Source organism: Amphibalanus amphitrite, unplaced genomic scaffold, assembly GCF_019059575.1.
Source record: "Amphibalanus amphitrite isolate SeventyFive unplaced genomic scaffold, NRLGWU_Aamphi_draft 000088F_arrow, whole genome shotgun sequence".
NCBI classification, from domain to species: Eukaryota; Metazoa; Arthropoda; class Thecostraca; order Balanomorpha; family Balanidae; genus Amphibalanus; species Amphibalanus amphitrite.
Window position 1 is genome coordinate 547989 of NW_024881584.1, and position 20701 is coordinate 568689.

Sequence of the window (20701 nt, forward strand, 5' to 3'; positions counted from 1 at the left end):
TCGAGATTTACGCTGTTTCATGATATGTATAAATTGGTACGGCATAATCGTTTGAATAAAAAGTTGGTTTGGAAGCAATTTTCTACGGAGGTACACACCATTTAAATGTCCTACCCAGCTCATATCGTCATAAATTTCGATCTACCCTCAAAAGTATTCATGCGTTATTCGAGCGGCAATTAGGCAAATTGCAAGCTCGCCACAGAGCACAAATCCTAAAAGAGATAGTCCTTATTTAAAACATATGCTCATTGCATATTCAAGAAGGTTGCTCCTAAATATTGTGGTTCTAGCTTCAAAAACATGGATGTTATGAATGCCGATAGGTTTCGCGAGGCTACACCGGCCGGATCGCCCACTGTGCAGTGGGGCGCGGGTTAACCCTCGCCGGCCGAGGGGGGTGGGTGCCGCCCCCCCCATAGGGTTTTTTTCGCGATAGCTCCGAACACGCTGGCGATAGAGAGCTGAATCTTGGCATACCTGACCTTTGATTCAAGCCGGATATTCTGACATCAACCGCATTTTTGGGTCAGGTCAGGTCACTGACCTATGACGTCATAAGTGAACCTCTGCACGGTCTTCAGATGTCGCAACTTCGCAACGCCCTCACTGCCAGAGGAGATGTTACAGGGAAATGAAACTTGCAGGATCTAGTATCCATTATGAGTCTCACAACTTGTATATCTCTGATTTTTCCTAAAGGTCATATGAGGTCAGGTCATTTTCGTGACCTCACCATTATAAGTCAATGGGGAAAAATGAAAACTGCTATTCTGGCGCCGGGAACGATCTCCAACTATCTCAAGCACACAGAATCGTGATTTGATGCACTCCTTGCAAGGTTAGATGCGTTACTTTTGCAATGTTGACCTTGTGTGACGTCATTTATGACGTCATCAAGGTCATATTAGTTTTTCGTCAATAGCTCTTGATCAAATTGAGCTAGCGAGTCGGGAAAGCCACCAATGGACTCAGGAAGACCTGCCGAATCGAATGATATGCGACATGACCTCTTTCGACCAACTTCGTGACCTGGAGGTGCTGACCTGACCTTGACCTGAGGTCAACACCCCAAGTTGACCTGACCCGGACAAAAAGTATATCATTCGACGCGCCTGAGCGAGGCGAACACGATGCTGCCAAAATCGGCGCTCTGCGGCCGTTTTTTTGCGAAGTTATTCACCAAAAACTGAACCGTACCTTGGGGCACTTGACCTGACTTCAGAGGTCACCGGTTGACCTAGGACCTTAAAATTGGGTACCAATCTCTGCGTCTCGTAACGGCGCACATGCTCGTTTTTTCCGCGACGCGCTAGCTCCACCAGGGGCGAAACGGCGAGGGGGGTCGTACCCCCCCCCCCTCCCTCGGCCGGCGCGTATGTAGAAAACCAATAGGTCCGGCGAGGGTTAAAGAGAGAGGATAGTGCTGTAGTGGTCCTGAGCTTGCCCAGCCAGTTCTTGAAAGTGTTTGTGTTTTCAGACATTATCTCCTGAGGGCTTAGACAGCTTGTTCCATGCTGAGACTGCTCTGTTTGCAAAGAATTTTGCTCGAGCTTGGGTCCTGGACCTCCTTATCTCAAGTTTGAGCTGGTGACCTCTGGTTGTTCTTCCGTGGTGGATACTGGATAGTGAAAAATTGACCTGGGCATATGTTCACTTTCCCCCTAAAAATCTTAAATTTTTCTATCAAATCTCCTCCTCTGATCCTTTCTTCCATACTTGTCATGTTTAGTACTTTCAAATGTTCTTCATATGATACTCCTTTCAATCCATGGACTAGTTCAGTGGCCCTCCTTTGTATTTTTTTTTTCAAGTGCTTGCATGTCCTTGATCAAATATGGACTAGTGTCTTATACACAGTGCTCAAGATGAGGTCTGAGTCCTGAGATACACTGATAAAAGGGTTTGAAGTTTTTTCACTGCTAGTTGACCAAAGGTCAGCCTCAGTACCTACCGTGAGGGCATACATGGCCTTGTTTGCAGATTTGGAACAGTTCAATGAAAGTTTCAGCATGTTGGTAATGTGCACTCCAAGGTACCTTGCTACAAGTGTTTCCTCAAGCATTTGTGGCATTTATAGCATTTATATGTGACATTCCTGTTAATGGTACGGGGACCCGCAGTTGCTACTGTACACGAACCCCAAGTCTAACCGTCTGTCCTATCCAGTAACAACCGATAACATTGATATCGACTGCTGGTCCCTGTACAAGAGCAGCTGAGGTTTCCTGTGAGTACCCTCTGACAGCTTATAGTTGTTCCCTGTGAGGGTGCTGGGACAATTTACTCAGGGTCGCTGTACAGTAGCAACTGCGGGTCCCTGTACCTAGCATTCGGAGTCCTGTTTCCTGGCTTCCAATACCTGGTTTGTGGCCAAAAGTTTGTTGGTGATAACTACTCCCAGCTCCTAGGTCTTTCTCTTGATCAATTTCTGCAAGCCGGTTACCCTTCATCTTGTATACTTGTCTATTTTTAACTTTACCCATATGAGGTACTTTACACTTATTATAACCCTCGCCGGCACAGGCCATTTTGCGTCCTTCGACGGCACAAGGGGGGGGGGGGGCGTTTGGCCCCTGATCGAGCTAGAGCTTCGCGAAAAAAACAGCGTGTTGCCCGTCACGAGAGGAGGCCGATGATACCCAATTTTAAGGTCCTAGGTCATCGGGTGACCTTCCAGGTCAGGTCAATGACCCGAAAACCGGGAAAATCGGGACCTGTTAGAAAGTCCTAAAGTGTGGCTGCTATGTGGTTTTCCGGGGTGCTGATCACGAATATCGTGTTAGTTTTGATCAGAGATGATGTCTTTAGGCATTTAGACCAGGTCGGGTCAGGTCAGGTCAGGTCAACCGGTAGGGGTTGTGACGGGTATTCGTAATACGTGTCAACCGCCTCTGACAGCTTCGTAACATGTTACGAAGGCACCAGAACTACTTCGTAAATGTTCAAATGGTTGCTAAATTCGAATTCAGCTCCAAAAACTAGCCTAGAAACATGTAAAACTCGAAAAAGTGAACCGAGGTCACCCGTGGTTACCAAAGGTCAGTGACCTGACCTTCAGGTGACCTTGACACCCACCCTAATGTATGGGAGCGACATCAAATTACATGTTTGAACGTTTGAAACCACGAAAAGCTTGCAAACGCGCGGCTAATGCGAGCCGACATACGCCGAATCGCGATTCCGGCCAAACATGGTCTCGGAAAAGAGGTCACAGGTCAAAGGTCATTTGGGTCAGGGTCATGAAATTTTCAGGGTAGGTGTAAAATTGATCAATGCGAGGGTACTGAAAGTTTCGTCGCGATCGGTCGCTTTTTACGCGAGTTATTCGCGAAAAACCTTAGGGGGGGTTGCATCACCCCCCCCCCCCTGTGCCGGCGAGGGTTAAACTCCACCTGCCATTTTCTGACCACTGCACTAACTTGTCTAAGTCTGACTGAAAGATATCTTGATTTTGTGACTGATCAATGACGCTAATGATCTAAATAGAATCTGTAAATTTTAGCAATGTAGGTACTTTTTACAGTGTCATCAATTTTGTTTACATAAATGATGAAGAACAATGATCCAAGAATGGAGCCTTGCGTGACCCCGCTTAGTACATCCTTCCGCTGTGATTTGCTTCCATTTAATACCACTCTCTGCTGTCTGCCATTAAGCCAAGCCGCAATCCAGTCTAATAATACCTTGCCCCTTATGCCATGCAATTTCAGCTGAAGCACTAATCTTTTCTATGGAGCTTTGTCAGATGCTTTACTAAAATCTAGATATGACACATCTAACTGTTTACCCCTCTTCCAACCTAGGGGAATTTTAGTATCGATAAGGGATTTGTTGAAATTATTGGTAATGGAATGGACAGTTTTTTTAGCACATTCACGCACCAGTCCGGCAAAAAATTTGTCAGGGTCCCCAGCTTTGTTTAGTTTTAGTTTCATCAAATAAAGAACTACTTGATCAGGCAGGTCACATTTGTATGTCTAATACTATTTCATAAATTCATTTTTTTTTAACTCCTGAAAGTGTTTACACCATGACGTCAGTAGGCCTATGCCGATTCCTCGTGACGCCACGTAGTATTTATTGCCTTGGTTGTCGGTATACGTTTTTGAGGTGTTAGGAATGTAATGGGCTGTCTGGTGTCTGGAAAGATTTCATGTGCTTTTTTGCATTTTAAAGGTTAATCGATGGGCAATAACAACTGTTTTTTTTTCAGTCCGACCAAGATTGAGGCGCTGATCATTTATTCACTGGCATGGCATTAAAGGCTGAAGCTGAGTTTATTTATGAAGATTTTATTCTACATACAGCGCCAGAAAAGTTTTACGTAGAACCACTTCAAGCTCCAAATGAAGTACTTGTCATCGACAGAGCTTCTAAAGACATCACCCTCCAAAGTAAGTTGTCGTGATCATCAAATGGGAGGGCATATGTCAATTCAAGGTGATAGAAATCCTCACTGGGGCTCCTGGATTTCTACTCCCTGCTGGGTGGTGTTTGAACGCACCTATTCTAACTCTGCTCCTGGGCCACATAGCACACACCACAGGCGGCGTTTGAACTTTAAAAAATAATGAAATTACTTGTTCACTTTTTAGGTCAGATCGAAGTTCAGGTCACCAGAGGTCATCAAGTGTGAAATTTCACCAATTTCCAGGACAAGTTGAACAACTTTTGACAAACTGGTGCATAGTTTATGATCGAATAAAGCTACAGCTCTGCGGAAAAGTGCAATTGATAGTTTTTTTTTAATATTCTTTCTGAGAACTCGTCTACACCGACTGAACGATCGCCTTGAAACTTTCAGGGATTGCTAAGAGTAACAGTATGTACAGTCACCAGCAGTTGCTACCCATCACCCCCGGACAGCGGGGGAGCAAGCTACCACCGCCCCTGCGAGACTAGCGCCGCCATGCGCCAAGAAGTGGAAACACCACGTGACTGAGGCCACGTGAGGGCAGGGTCACGTGATGGAGGGGCGGAGCATAGTAGCTTTTGCACCCGACACTAACTGAAATGCGGCGCTGTGATTGGGCGCCTTAGCATGAATGAAGCCCCGGCGCCAGAATCAGCCGTTCGCCTTATATGGAAAGTGAGCCTTTGCGTTTCACTGTTCTGTATTGGTTTGAGAGCCACGGCACCATACGAATTGTGAGCCCCTTTGAACGGGTCACCGCCCGAGGCACTGAGGCGACGGCCGTGCCGGGCAAAGTCTAGCCTGGTGGGAGAGGTGGGCCAGGGAAAGTGCGATCGAGCAGCCACTGGGACGTGGATTGGTATTATCCAACCGCGACAAACGATGTCAGCAGCCTCTTCTCGTGTCATAGACAGTGTCTATGACACGAAAAGCTAGACAGACAACGTGGGCAGTGCCCAATCAAAAGCTACTAAACGATCCAGTTAAGAAGTTGGCGAGGTAGCCAGAACAAATAAAAAGTTTTTAATTCGATTTTGGTTGACAAATGACATACAAGCCCGCTGTGATGGACCACAAAAGGAGCTGAACAGTTCATGCAACTTCTAAAAAGCTCAACGGTTTAAAAATTCAAAAGTTAAATGTTAAAATTCAGCCTGCATGTTTAAACTCTGGTCCGGCGCTGGCAGGAAGCTTATATTGCCACTTGCAATTCCACTACGTTGTAATATAACCAATAGTTCTGTGAGAGCAGCAACTGAAAGCCCCGTTGAGGGGGGGGAGGGCGGCGCGAGACGGCCCCCTCTCTCCTTTTCAGTCGATATCTCCTAAAGTATAGCAAATGTCGCCACCAAACTTTCAAGACCCCTCCGGGTATCATTTTTACACCTTGTGACCAAATTTTTCCAGAGCTCTTATGAAAGGTTAGTCACAAATGACGTCAGAGGGATGTCATGTTCTGTCATTTTCGACCCAGTAAAAGGCTTAGCGGGAAGAGCTGTCACGCTTACAGTTTTGAAGATAACGAAAAATATTCAAAATCAAAAAGATGTAAAATAAACAGCGCTACCAAACTGCTAACTCTTATTCCCAAACAAAAATTGATTTTGATCATCAAAACTATGCCTAGAAGTAAACACCCCGAAAATACCAACAACTTTAAAAATTAAAACTGAAATATATATTGTATAACTATCTGCTCTAGATATGCCAAACTTAAACTCGTTAGCTCCATTTTTAGCAAAGTTATGGCCAAAAAACTACTCAAAATTTATTACGTAAAATTTTTCAAATTCAATTTTTTGCCGTCACAGAACACACAGAGCAGCATATTTACGTCTGGACAACGAGTTGCGGGGAAAAGTGCTGCTTTTGTTGCAGTTTTAGGAGCCGGTAATTAGGCTGGATTTTGGGGTTACTTTTTCGTTCCGATTCATGTATTTCATAGTGTTTGGCTTTTGAATATTTTAGTTCTTTCAGATAAATATTAATCACCTTACAACTTTTGTAAAAACGTTTCATTTTTTATAAGCCGACATTCAGAGTCCTAAAAATACATCAGCACTACAATCATTGTAAACAAACAAATGGAGCGCACCACTTGGCTCTGTTCCAAGGCGCTTTTTAAGTTTATCTGGTTGTTTCCGTACTCTTGTACGTCGTTTTGTTGGATGTTTTGAATCCTTTAAGATTGACTTATATCATATTTAAAAAGCATGTGATTGAAAACAATCCGAAGTATCCAGGAAGCTGACAGAGGTCCTGACTCCTGAACAATATCAATATCAAGTTGAACTTGAAGTTATGAAATTTTGGTTGATAAACACAAGTTGATCGGGCTCATATATCAGCAAGAAAAAGTAAAATTAAAAGAACTTATTGGCCGAAAACAAGCTATGATATTGCAGATCTTGGAGCAATACTGAAGAGCGCGCTGAGCAGGATCATGCTGATGCCAGAAAATGTTGTCTGATGAGCGCATATTGATGTATTGGATTGGTATGAATATTGAATGATAACTTACAACAGCAAGATAAATTAGTGCTAACTATCAAGTTAAAAATCTAGAATGAATGGACTTTGGCAGCTTTACTATGCTTAGATGCTATGCAGATTGTAATATGTGCATCAGGTACTCAGTGTCTGGCAAATGAAACATGCGGTCATTCCATTGCTACTGGAGGAGAAAGCTTGGATCACTAAATCCACTTTATGTTGATTTTTAAGTTAATCATTACTGTATTTCTTGAAAAAAGGATTGTTATAAAATTGTCAATGTGACAATCCATGCAACGATGTGATCATATAATGTGTTCATAGTCCTTCGTGATATGTGATTGTTGGTCCAATATACAATGGCAAAGCTCTCAGTTTCAGCGTTTCTGCCTGTGGCTGGCCAGCAGTGACTCAGAGCTTAGAAGTATTAGTTTTCTTCACAGGGCTGGGATAAAAAGTACTGAGGGTAATCTTCCACCAAGGAACTCTACTTTGACATGGTATGAGATGTAGGCACAAGTAGGTAGGTGCTTAGTTCCTATAGTCAGCAGTTGTGTAGGTTTAGTCGGGTTAGCTTAGATTAGGATATGTTAGTTTTTTAGGTTGCCAAGTGTCCATAAAAATGTGACCTGAGCAATGAGCATACCTGAATAACCTGACAGCTGACCTAACCTCAATCATCACACATATTTGCAGCCTGGCCAAGACCTGCATAGCAGTAGCAGCCAGTTATAGGTAGGTACTCACCCTAACTCAATCTTACCTGCTAAGTGCTAACCTTCAACTTGCCAATAGTTAGCTCACCTTGCCAAGCTGCATCCAGGGAAACAGTCAACTGAGGAACTGGCTCATTGGGTGGCTGGTGTGAGTCTGTGCATTTAAAGTGTTTCTTCTCTGAAGCTGCTCTGCATGCTGCTGTATGTCATGTTAGATGCTCAGAAAATGTGGGAAATGATTACTAAGCTACTTTAGTGCTTTGTTAATGCTCGAGACATGAACAAGTACAGATCCTGCAACGTACAGCTATGAGTTAGGTGCTAGGTGAGTATGTTATGTGAATGTGCTGTTCCCTGTTTGACCATAGTAAGTATACAAACAAGCACAGGGTCACAGTTATATTCAATCTCCACATAAACATACAACAAAAACGGCCACATAGCCTCACTCCGAACACACCACAAAGAACTTAAGCCTTTGCAAGCACAAAAATGCTTTGATTTACAGGACAGGTACACAATATATCCTCTGTCCTTGGGGATCTTGCTGCCAAGTGGAGGTACGATGACTGAACTTCAGGATTGATCAACCTTTTCTTCTTAGCCACTGCTTATAGAGAAAGACCAAATGCTTATATCGTGTAGTGCTTTTGCAAGGAGCATTGATAATACTATAAATTAACTTTGAAGCGACCTTCTCCTTGATATTATGTCAAAAATTCTTTCATTTTTGACATAATATCAAGGAGAAGGTCGCTTCAAAGTTAATTTATAGACCAAATGCTTGTTTGTAAACTGCCTTGAAAATTTAATGATCTACCTTCAATTCAGACATGAAGGCACAAATAAAATAGTTCCCTCTCCTTTTGGAATACACAAAGCAAAATATTTAAAAACTTCTAGTGGATGGACAAAAGCAATTAGCATAGCTTCCCCTCAAGTCAATTTCTGACACTGATGAATTACACTGACGCTTATTCGCTTCATATTTTGTAACAAACGCGCTAAAACTGCAATATAACAGCACTATATGCTTCTTGACAAAATGCAAAAGTAGTAAAAATTTAGCCCTGATGGCATTAATTCTTGCTGGAAACGTAATCACAAAACATTTTGTAGTAACTATTAAATTCCGGCCGAAAACAGTGCACGGTTTAAAAAAGAATCATTCCAATGACGGTCCATTCTTGCGGTCCTGAAATCGCCACTATTTCCGGCCTCTCCAACGCAACTCGTTGTCCAGACGTAAATATGCCACAGAGCAAGCCAAAGACCACCAAGACCACCATTTCCTGTGATGAGCTGCATCGAATAGATACCCCTTTTATGCAAAATATCAACTTTCAAATTTGACCTTCTTTGACCTGACCTTGACCTGACCTCCACCAGAATGTAATCTAAACTGGCCCCAATGGCCGTCTAGCCCACATCATTGAATTCTAAATGTAAAATTGGCCATAAAACATGTATCACACGACCCTAGCATAGTTTGGTTCACAATAGCCGTTTTCACGACGGTCTATCCGGCGAGTGCACCTGATTTGACCAAATCTGCTCCTAAATCTCTTTTACAGCAAATATCTTCATTTTATGAATTTATTTCAGTGTTTTAATCGATGATGCTCTACGTCCGTGAAGTTAGCGTCGTATTCCGCGACGGATTCAGCGTCGAGTCCGAATTTCAACTAAACCCAACCTATCCGATGCAGTTTGGGACGCTGATTCCGAATATCGTATTCATTTCAAATTTCAAGGTCATCTTCAAGGTCAAATCACGGATTGAAATTGAGACCCCGATTTTTCCTACACCGATCGTCCGATCCGATTTCTGAAGGTCGCATTCGAAAGCTAGGGTCAGAATCTCGAATTCCCTAATATATACCTTATTAAAAATATTTGACCTTCAAGGTCAAATCACGGATTGAAATTTTGAGTCCCCTATTTTTTCTACAACGATCGTCCGATCCAATTTCTGATGGTCGCATTCGATAGCTAGGGTCAAAATCTCGAGTTCCCTAATATATACCTTATTAAAAATATTTGACCTTAAAGGTCAAATCACGGATTGAAATTTTGAGTCCCCTATTTTTTCTACACCGATCGTCCGATCCAATTTCTGATGGTCGCAATCGATAGCTAGGGTCAGAAACTCGAGTTCCCTAATATATACCTTATTAAAAATATTTGACCTTAAAGGTCAAATCACGGATTGAATTTTTGAGTCCCCCAATTTTTTCAACACCGATCGTCCGATCCGATTTCTGATGGTCGCATTCTATAGCTAGGGTCAGAATCTCGAGTTCCCTAATATATACCTTATTAAAAATATTTGACCTTAAAGGTCAAATCACGGATTGAAATTTTGAGTCCCCCTATTTTTTCTACACCGATCGTCCGATCCAATTTCTGATGGTCGCAATCGATAGCTAGGGTCAAAATCTCGAGTTCCCTAATATATACCTTATTAAAAATATTTGACCTTAAAGGTCAAATCACGGATTGAAATTTTGAGTCCCTCTATTTCTTCTACACCGATCGTCCGATCCAATTTCTGATGGTCGCAATCGATAGCTAGGGTCAGAAACTCGAGTTCCCTAATATATACCTTATTAAAAATATTTGACCTTAAAGGTCAAATCACGGATTGAATTTTTGAGTCCCCCAATTTTTTCAACACCGATCGTCCGATCCGATTTCTGATGGTCGCATTCTATAGCTAGGGTCAGAATCTCGAGTTCCCTAATATATACCTTATTAAAAATATTTGACCTTAAAGGTCAAATCACGGATTGAAATTTTGAGTCCCCCTATTTTTTCTACACCGATCGTCCGATCCAATTTCTGATGGTCGCAATCGATAGCTAGGGTCAGAAACTCGAGTTCCCTAATATATACCTTATTAAAAATATTTGACCTTAAAGGTCAAATCACGGATTGAATTTTGAGTCCCCCAATTTTTTCAACACCGATCGTCCGATCCGATTTCTGATGGTCGCATTCTTAAGCTAGGGTCAGAATCTCGAGTTCCCTAATATATACCTTATTAAAAATATTTGACCTTAAAGGTCAAATCACGGATATTCAACCTTAAAGGTCAAATCACGGATTGAAATTTTGAGTCCCCCGATTTTTTCTACACCGATCGTCCGATCCAATTTCTGATGGTCGCATTCGATAGCTAGGGTCAAAATCTCGAGTTCCCTAATATATACCTTATTAAAAATATTTGACCTTAAAGGTCAAATCACGGATTGAAATTTTGAGTCCCCCTATTTTTTCTACACCGATCGTCCGATCCAATTTCTGATGGTCGCAATCGATAGCTAGGGTCAGAAACTCGAGTTCCCTAATATATACCTTATTAAAAATATTTGACCTTAAAGGTCAAATCACGGATTGAATTTTTGAGTCCCCCAATTTTTTCAACACCGATCGTCCGATCCGATTTCTGATGGTCGCATTCTATAGCTAGGGTCAGAATCTCGAGTTCCCTAATATATACCTTATTAAAAATATTTGACCTTAAAGGTCAAATCACGGATATTCAACCTTAAAGGTCAAATCACGGATTGAAATTTTGAGTCCCCCGATTTTTTCTACACCGATCGTCCGATCCAATTTCTGATGGTCGCATTCAATAGCTAGGGTCAAAATCTCGAGTTCCCTAATATATACCTTATTAAAAATATTTGACCTTAAAGGTCAAATCACGGATTGAAATTTTGAGTCCCCCTATTTTTTCTACACCGATCGTCCGATCCAATTTCTGATGGTCGCAATCGATAGCTAGGGTCAGAATCTCGAGTTCCCTAATATATACCTTATTAAAAATATTTGACCTTAAAGGTCAAATCACGGATTGAAATTTTGAGTCCCCCTATTTTTTCTACACCGATCGTCCGATCCAATTTCTGATGGTCGCAATCGATAGCTAGGGTCAGAAACTCGAGTTCCCTAATATATACCTTATTAAAAATATTTGACCTTAAAGGTCAAATCACGGATTGAATTTTTGAGTCTCTCAATTTTTTCCACACCGATCGTCCGATCCGATTGCTGATGGTCGCATTCTAAAGCTAGGGTCAGAATCTCGAGTTCCCTAATATATACCTTATTAAAAATATTTGACCTTAAAGGTCAAATCACGGATATTCAACCTTAAAGGTCAAGTCACGGATTGAAATTTTGAGTCCCCCGATTTTTTCTACACCGATCGTCCGATCCAATTTCTGATGGTCGCATTCGATAGCTAGGGTCAAAATCTCGAGTTCCCTAATATATACCTTATTAAAAATATTTGACCTTAAAGGTCAAATCACGGATTGAAATTTTGAGTCCCCCTATTTTTTCTACACCGATCGTCCGATCCAATTTCTGATGGTCGCAATCGATAGCTAGCGTCAGAAACTCGAGTTCCCTAATATATACATTATTAAAAATATTTGACCTTAAAGGTCAAATCACGGATTGAATTTTTGAGTCCCCCAATTTTTTCAACACCGATCGTCCGATCCGATTTCTGATGGTCGCATTCTATAGCTAGGGTCAGAATCTCGAGTTCCCTAATATATACCTTATTAAAAATATTTGACCTTAAAGGTCAAATCACGGATTGAAATTTTGAGTCCCCTATTTTTTCTACACCGATCGTCCGATCCAATTTCTGATGGTCGCAATCGATAGCTAGGGTCAAAATCTCGAGTTCCCTAATATATACCTTATTAAAAATATTTGACCTTAAAGGTCAAATCACGGATTGAAATTTTGAGTCCCCCTATTTTTTCTACACCGATCGTCCGATCCAATTTCTGATGGTCGCAATCGATAGCTAGGGTCAGAAACTCGAGTTCCCTAATATATACCTTATTAAAAATATTTGACCTTAAAGGTCAAATCACGGATTGAATTTTTGAGTCCCCCAATTTTTTCAACACCGATCGTCCGATCCAATTTCTGATGGTTGCATTCGATAGCTAGGGTCAAAATCTCGAGTTCCCTAATATATACCTTATTAAAAATATTTGACCTTAAAGGTCAAATCACGGATTGAAATTTTGAGTCCCCCTATTTTTTCTACACCGATCGTCCGATCCAATTTCTGATGGTCGCAATCGATAGCTAGGGTCAGAAACTCGAGTTCCCTAATATATACCTTATTAAAAATATTTGACCTTAAAGGTCAAATCACGGATTGAATTTTTGAGTCCCCCAATTTTTTCAACACCGATCGTCCGATCCGATTTCTGATGGTCGCATTCTATAGCTAGGGTCAGAATCTCGAGTTCCCTAATATATACCTTATTAAAAATATTTGACCTTAAAGGTCAAATCACGGATTGAAATTTTGAGTCCCCCTATTTTTTCTACACCGATCGTCCGATCCAATTTCTGATGGTCGCAATCGATAGCTAGGGTCAGAAACTCGAGTTCCCTAATATATACCTTATTAAAAATATTTGACCTTAAAGGTCAAATCACGGATTGAAATTTTGAGTCCCCCTATTTTTTCTACACCGATCGTCCGATCCAATTTCTGATGGTCGCAATCGATAGCTAGGGTCAGAAACTCGAGTTCCCTAATATATACCTTATTAAAAATATTTGACCTTAAAGGTCAAATCACGGATTGAATTTTTGAGTCCCCCAATTTTTTCAACACCGATCGTCCGATCCGATTTGACCTTTAAGGTCAAATATTTTTAATAAGGTATATATAAGGGAACTCGAGTTTCTGACCCTAGCTATCGATTGCGACCATCAGAAATTGGATCGGACGATCGGTGTAGAAAAAATAGGGGGACTCAAATTTCAATCCGTGATTTGACCTTTAAGGTCAAATATTTTTAATAAGGTATATATTAGGGAACTCGAGATTTTGACCCTAGCTATCGAATGCGACCATCAGAAATTGGATCGGACGATCGGTGTAGAAAAAATCGGGGGGACTCAAAATTTCAATCCGTGATTTGACCTTTAAGGTTGAATATCCGTGATTTGACCTTTAAGGTCAAATATTTTTTAATAAGGTATATATTAGGGAACTCGAGATTCTGACCCTAGCTATAGAATGCGACCATCAGAAATCGGATCGGACGATCGGTGTTGAAAAAATTGGGGGACTCAAAAATTCAATCCGTGATTTGACCTTTAAGGTCAAATATTTTTAATAAGGTATATATTAGGGAACTCGAGTTTCTGACCCTAGCTATCGATTGCGACCATCTGAAATTGGACCGGACGGCGGACGATCGGTGTAGAAAAATAGGGGGACTCAAAATTTCAATCCGTGATTTGACCTTAAAGGTCAAATATTTTTAATAAGGTATATATTAGGGAACTCGAGATTTTGACCCTAGCTATCGAATGCGACCATCAGAAATTGGATCGGACGATCGGTGTAGAAAAAATAGGGGACTCAAAATTTCAATCCGTGATTTGACCTTGAAGGTCAAATATTTTAATAAGGTATATATTAGGGAATTCGAGATTCTGACCCTAGCTTTCGAATGCGACCTTCAGAAATCGGATCAGACGATCGGTGTAGGAAAAATAGGGGGACTCAAAATTTCAATCCGTGATTTTACCTTTAAGGTCAAATATTTTTAATAAGGTATATATTAAGGAATTCGAGATTTTGACCCTAGCTACCGAATGCAACCATCAGAAATTGGATTGGACGATCGGTGTAGAAAAAATAGGGGGCTCATAATTTCAATCCGTGATTTGACCTTTAAGGTCAAATAATTTTAATAAGGTATATATTAGGGAATTCGAGATTCTGACCCTAGCTATCGAATGCGACCTTCAGAAATCGGATCGGACGATCGGTGTGGAAAAAATCGGGGGACTCAAAATTTCAATCCGTGATGTGACCTTTAAGGTCGAATATCCGTGATTTGACCTCTAAGGTCAAATATTTTTAATAAGGTATATATTAGGGAACTCGAGATTCTGACCCTAGCTATCGATTGCCACCATCAGAAATTGGATCGGACGATCGGTGTAGAAAAAATAGGGGGACTCAAAATTTCAATCCGTGATTTGACCTTTAAGGTCAAATATTTTTAATAAGGTATATATTAGGGAACTCGAGATTTTGACCCTAGCTATCGAATGCGACCATCAGAAATTGGATCGGACGATCGGTGTAGAAAAAATCGGGGGACTCAAAATTTCAATCCGTGATTTGACCTTTAAGGTTGAATATCCGTGATTTGACCTTTAAGGTCAAATATTTTTAATAAGGTATATATTAGGGAACTCGAGATTCTGACCCTAGCTATCGAATGCGACCATCAGAAATCGGATCGGACGATCGGTGTTGAAAAAGTTGGGGGACTCAAAAATTCAATCCGTGATTTGACCTTTAAGGTCAAATATTTTTAATAAGGTATATATTAGGGAACTCGAGATTCTGACCCTAGCTATAGAATGCGACCATCAGAAATCGGATCGGACGATCGGTGTTGAAAAAATTGGGGGACTCAAAATTTAAATCCGTGATTTGACCTTTAAGGTCGAATATTTTTAATAAGGTATATATTAGGGAACTCGAGATTCTGACCCTAGCTATAGAATGCGACCATCAGAAATCGGATCGGACGATCGGTGTTGAAAAAATTGGGGGACTCAAAAATTTAATCCGTGATTTGACCTTTAAGGTCAAATATTTTTAATAAGGTATATAATAGGGAACTCGAGTTTCTGACCCTAGCTATCGATTGCGACCATCAGAAATTGGATCGGACGATCGGTGTAGAAAAAATAGGGGGACTCAAAATTTCAATCCGTGATTTGACCTTTAAGGTCAAATATTTTTAATAAGGTATATATTAGGGAACTCGAGATTTTGACCCTAGCTATCGAATGCGACCATCAGAAATTGGATCGGACGATCGGTGTAGAAAAAATCGGGGGACTCAAAATTTCAATCCGTGATTTGACCTTTAAGGTTGAATATCCGTGATTTGACCTTTAAGGTCAAATATTTTTAATAAGGTATATATTAGGGAACTCGAGATTCTGACCCTAGCTATCGAATGCGACCATCAGAAATCGGATCGGACGATCGGTGTTGAAAAAATTGGGGGACTCAAAAATTCAATCCGTGATTTGACCTTTAAGGTCAAATATTTTTAATGAGGTATATATTAGGGAACTCGAGTTTCTGACCCTAGCTATCGATTGCGACCATCAGAAATTGGATCGGACGATCGGTGTAGAAAAAATAGGGGGACTCAAAATTTCAATCCGTGATTTGACCTTTAAGGTCAAATATTTTTAATAAGGTATATATTAGGGAACTCGAGATTCTGACCCTAGCTATCGAATGCGACCATCAGAAATCGGATCGGACGATCGGTGTTGAAAAAATTGGGGGACTCAAAAATTCAATCCGTGATTTGACCTTTAAGGTCAAATATTTTTAATGAGGTATATATTAGGGAACTCGAGTTTCTGACCCTAGCTATCGATTGCGACCATCAGAAATTGGATCGGACGATCGGTGTAGAAAAAATAGGGGGACTCAAAATTTCAATCCGTGATTTGACCTTTAAGGTCAAATCAACATGTGTAGAATTGATGTATGATAAGGTGTACCAAAAACGGCGGCGCGGAGCGCCGCCGTTTTTGAGATATTCGCGAAAAACCACAAGGGGGGTGTTCAAACACCCCCCCCCCAGCAGGGCGCGGGTTAAGCCCCAATAAACAAACAATAGAGTTTTCGCCCTCTGGAGGCTAAACCGTTGACCCGAGGTCAAATCTGAGAAAATACGCTGAAGTAAAAGGTCTGTAAAAGGGCTATCGAATAGGTACCTACGCTTTTCCGCGGCGCTGTGGCTCTATTGGTCCCCGATTTAGCTGTTGGCAGTTTCCAAAATTGTTGAAATGGACTACATTTGACCTTTGATGCCCTCTGGCGACCTTACCTTTGACCTGACCCAAAAAATGACTGAAGTGCTTTCATCATTATTTTTTGCGCTTTCTCGAATGCCGCTTACCGCGTGTCGCTACGTGGCCCAGGAGCCGAGTAAAGACCGCCCCACACTGGACCTCGCATGCTGGTTGCGAGTTTTCGGTTTTTCGGGTTTCTTCCAAAATAAAGAATTCACTCTATGCTGAGTAACCCATACCACCATGCAACAAGCGAGTCTGTATGTTTTTAGCATGCGAGCCAACTTGCATCGCATTCCAGGAGTTGATTTCGAGTCAACTTTCGATTTTCCTCGCTGCGAGGTTTGCGAGTTCTGCGAGGTTTGCGGGTTTTTCGTTGGAGTTGAATCTTGGTTCGTTGCGCTGGTATTGCGACTATCTGTAATTTTCTGAAGGTGTACCGGCTTCACTGCATTCATGAAGTTACGATAAGGGAGAAGTCTTATCCATCTATGACTTAGTATTATGCCCGCAAACTCAAAGCCTGCAAACTCGCAACCCGCATGCGAGGTCCAGTGTGCATGGCAGCCTTTAGACGGAGAGGGGGGGGGGGTGTTCAGCGTCGAAATCGGCCGAACATGACGTCACTCTGACGTCATTTCCGGCCGACCTATGGTAGCTACGAAGTTCATAATTTGACTCAAGGTGTCAAATTGATGCAGCCAAAGGAACTGAAAGTTTAGCGTCGATACGTCCGGCGGTTAAAAAGTTATTGCAGAAAATGACAGGGGGGCTATTAATAGCCCTCCCCCAGTGGGTCGCGGGTTAACCCGAGCCCTGATGGGGGGGGGCATTTTGCCCCCCCCCCCCTGTGGTTTTTCTTAAACAGCGAGAAAACGGCGGCGCGCAGCAAATTTTGGGTACCTTCCCGGGCATCAATTTGACACCTTCATACAAAATTTCAAGTCACAGGTCACCTCGGGTCAGGAGTTATTGAGGTCAAACTGAGGTCATGTTCGAGTAAAAATGAGCAAAAAACGTGGCATCTTGAAACGCTCACCAAATCTACAGTTAACAAGCAATTTAAAAGTTATTTATGTGGTTGTGTAGAGAAAAGACGGCGCTACAAAACTGCTATCTCGGATTTTCGAAATTTTGGGATTTTCACCCCCCAAAAAATAAAAAATAAGATTTTTTTTAACTAAAAAAAAATTCAATTTCTTTTTTGAATTTCGAAAAACCGGAATATATGTGATAGTCCCTGCGCTCTTCGATGTACATACCAAATTTTAGATCGATACCTCCTTTTTTGGCCAAGTTATACCTAGTGAGAAAAAAACTGTTCAAAATTGATGACGTCAAATTTTTGAACTCAATTTTTAGCAATTCTAGACCACGTAGCGCAAAACGGAGACCACCATTGAACTCCCCGTGACAAGCTGCATCGAATCGATACCCATTTTATGCAAAAATATCAACTTTGAAATTTGACCTAATTTGACCTAACCTGACCTTGACCTGACCTTGACCTGACCTTCACCAAAACATAATCTCAACTGACCCCAAGGGCTGCCTGTCACACATAATCGCATTTGGCATATAAAATGGACCATAAAACATGCATCACATGATATTTTTAATTTGTGACCCTCAGTGACCTGACCTCTGTGACCTGACCTGGTATAAGTGACCTCAAATAGCAAAATATGGATTTGACAAACATTTCCCCATCGATGATTTTCAATGAAATGCATTTTACTCGATTTTACAACGCATTTCTTGAAATGCCTGTAAACGGTGAAAATTCGACCTTTGACCTGACCGAGGTCAATGAAATTGGGTCACAAGGTAGTTCCCCGTTGGGGCTATCCAACGCCGTTTGCCGCTTGTCGCTATGTTGCGTGGTTCTCGAGATCTTAGGGGGGGCAAAATGCCCCCCCCCCATCAGACCGCGTTGCTCGGCAGACCCATCAGGGCGCGGGTTAATGGGCGAAAATTGAAAGGCGCCTCTTATTGACGAACGTCATTCCAAACACTCAAACATTGGTTTACAGGTAAACTTAACAAGCTGAACCGAAAAAAAAATAGCACCCGTGACATCTCCAGTCTCCTTATGTCCCTGAGGTCATGCCACGTCATGAAAGATTCTCAGAAGTTCTTTGACAATAAAATTTGATTGAGACTTTCTAGAGCGATGAAAACGCCTCTTATGTGTTCAGCTCGACGATACGGTCACTGATATGCAACATGACCTTTTCCGGTCAGGTCATGACCTTGATCTGAGGTAGGTCATTTTTTTTTCAAAATGACCTTTCAAGGTCAAATTATATTTCATTCGACTGGTCGTGACGAGAGGAGCACGATGCTGGCAAGATAAATGTCGTCACTTTCTTGAGACAAAGGTTATTGCAGAACACCGTTTTTCATAACAACGGCTATATTTGGAGTTTTTGCCCTCTGGAGGCTAAACTGTTGACCTGAATCCAAATCTGAGAACACGCTATAGAAAAACAAAAAAAAAACGCTAAAAGGGCTATTGAATGCGATTTACCGCAGCGCTGTAGCTCTATTGGTTCCCGAGTTACGCATCGGCATTGAAAAAGGTTGAAATAGGCAAGATATTTTAATGACCTCTGGTGACCTGACCTCTGGTGACCTCTGGTTACCTGGACTAAACAATGACCAAAAGTGCGTTCGTCTTGCTTTTGGACACTCTTTCGAATGCTGCTTACCGTGTGTCGTTACGTGGCTCAGCAGCCGAGTTAGACGGGGTCCCCTCCCCCCCCCCCTCGGGCCCGGCGCGTTTGACGCCGAGCACCGGCCCGGAGCTGGTTATTCTATGTGCTGTCGCCGGGAGGTGGGCGCGGCGGTCGCTGGTTATTCTGTGTGCTGTCGCCGGGAGGTGGGCGCGGCGGCCGCTGGTTATTGTATGTGCTGTCGCCGGGAGGTGGGCGCGGCGGCCGCTGGTTATTGTATGTGCTGTCGCCGGGAGGGGCCGCTGGTTATTCTATGTGCTGTCGCCGGGAGGCCGGCGCGGCGGCCGCTGGTTATTGTATGTGCTGTCGCCGGGAGGGGCCTCTGGTTATTCTATGTGCTGTCGCCGGGAGGCCGGCGCGGCGGCGATGTGACGCAGCGCTCTGCTCTGCAGGGGGCGCGGCGGTGCCGGCGATCGCCAGCCGGCAGCGGGTCTGCGCCCTGCTGGGCACCGTGCGCCTCCTCTCCGGCCACTACCTGGTCATCATCACGCGCAAAGTGCGCGTCGGAGAGATCAACCGCTGCACCGTCTGGCGGGTCGAGCACACGGAAATCATCCCGTTCTCGCGGACCGCGGCCCAGCTCACCGAGGAGCAGGTGAGACGGGCCCCGTCCCACTGCACTGGGAGCAGATGAGAAGGTCCCCGTCCCACTGTGAGCAGATGGAAAGGTCCCCGTCCCACTGGGAGCAGATGGAAAGGTCCCCATCCCACAGGGGAACAGGTGGAAAGGTCCCCATCCCACAGGGGAACAGGTGGAAAGTTCCCCATCCCACAGGGGAACAGGTGGAAAGTTCCCCATCCCACAGGGGAACAGGTGGAAAGTTCCCCATCCCACAGGGGAACAGGTGAGACGGCCCCCACGGCCCACTCTGGACTCTGACGGCGCGCTGTGCGTGCAGGTGCGACTGAACAGCCAGTACGTCGGCATGCTGGAGAACGTGCTGCGCCAGCCGCACTTTTACTTCTCCCACACGTACGACCTGACGCAGACTGTGCAGCGGCTGCACAACACGACGCCCGAGTTTCTGCAGGTGAGCCCACCGCCGGCGCCGCCGGCACTGGCGGCGACACACTCCAGAGCTACAGATTTATTGGCTAGCTGGGCTGTTATTTTTCAATCAGCTCAATCAGTTTCTTTCTTTGTGAGCGGATGATTAGGTACCTTTGGGCGTCAGCATACGTCGTGGCTGCCGCTGAATATGTGGCCCCGCGGCCGGCGGGCGCCGGCCACTGTGACACACCCCCGCGGCGGGCCAGTGCCGGCAGCCTGGCCGGCCACTGTGACACACCCCCGCGGCGGACCGGCAGATTCCGCTGTGACCCCCCCCCCCCCGCGGCGGCCCATAGCCGGCCACTGTGACACACCCCCGCGGCGGCCCAGTGCCGGCCTCTGTGACCCCCCTCCCCCCCCCCCCCCCCGCCCGCGGCGGACCAGTGCCGGCGGC

At 43.5% G+C, this 20701-nt stretch overlaps 1 protein-coding gene across 9 annotated transcripts in view; it reads left to right on the forward strand.

The window, feature by feature from the left end:
• The window catches only part of LOC122379983 (phosphatidylinositol-3-phosphatase SAC1-like), a 41449-nt gene that overhangs the window by 3753 nt on the left and 16995 nt on the right, over window positions 1-20701 (forward strand). For all 9 annotated transcript variants that reach the window (XM_043362695.1, XM_043362697.1, XM_043362699.1 and 6 more), the window contains exons 2-4: window positions 4217-4397; window positions 19649-19851; window positions 20156-20287. In XM_043362695.1, coding sequence (XP_043218630.1) covers window positions 4256-4397; window positions 19649-19851; window positions 20156-20287 — 477 coding nt within the window. In that variant the 5' untranslated portion in view covers window positions 4217-4255. The remainder of the gene's footprint in view (window positions 1-4216; window positions 4398-19648; window positions 19852-20155; window positions 20288-20701) is intronic.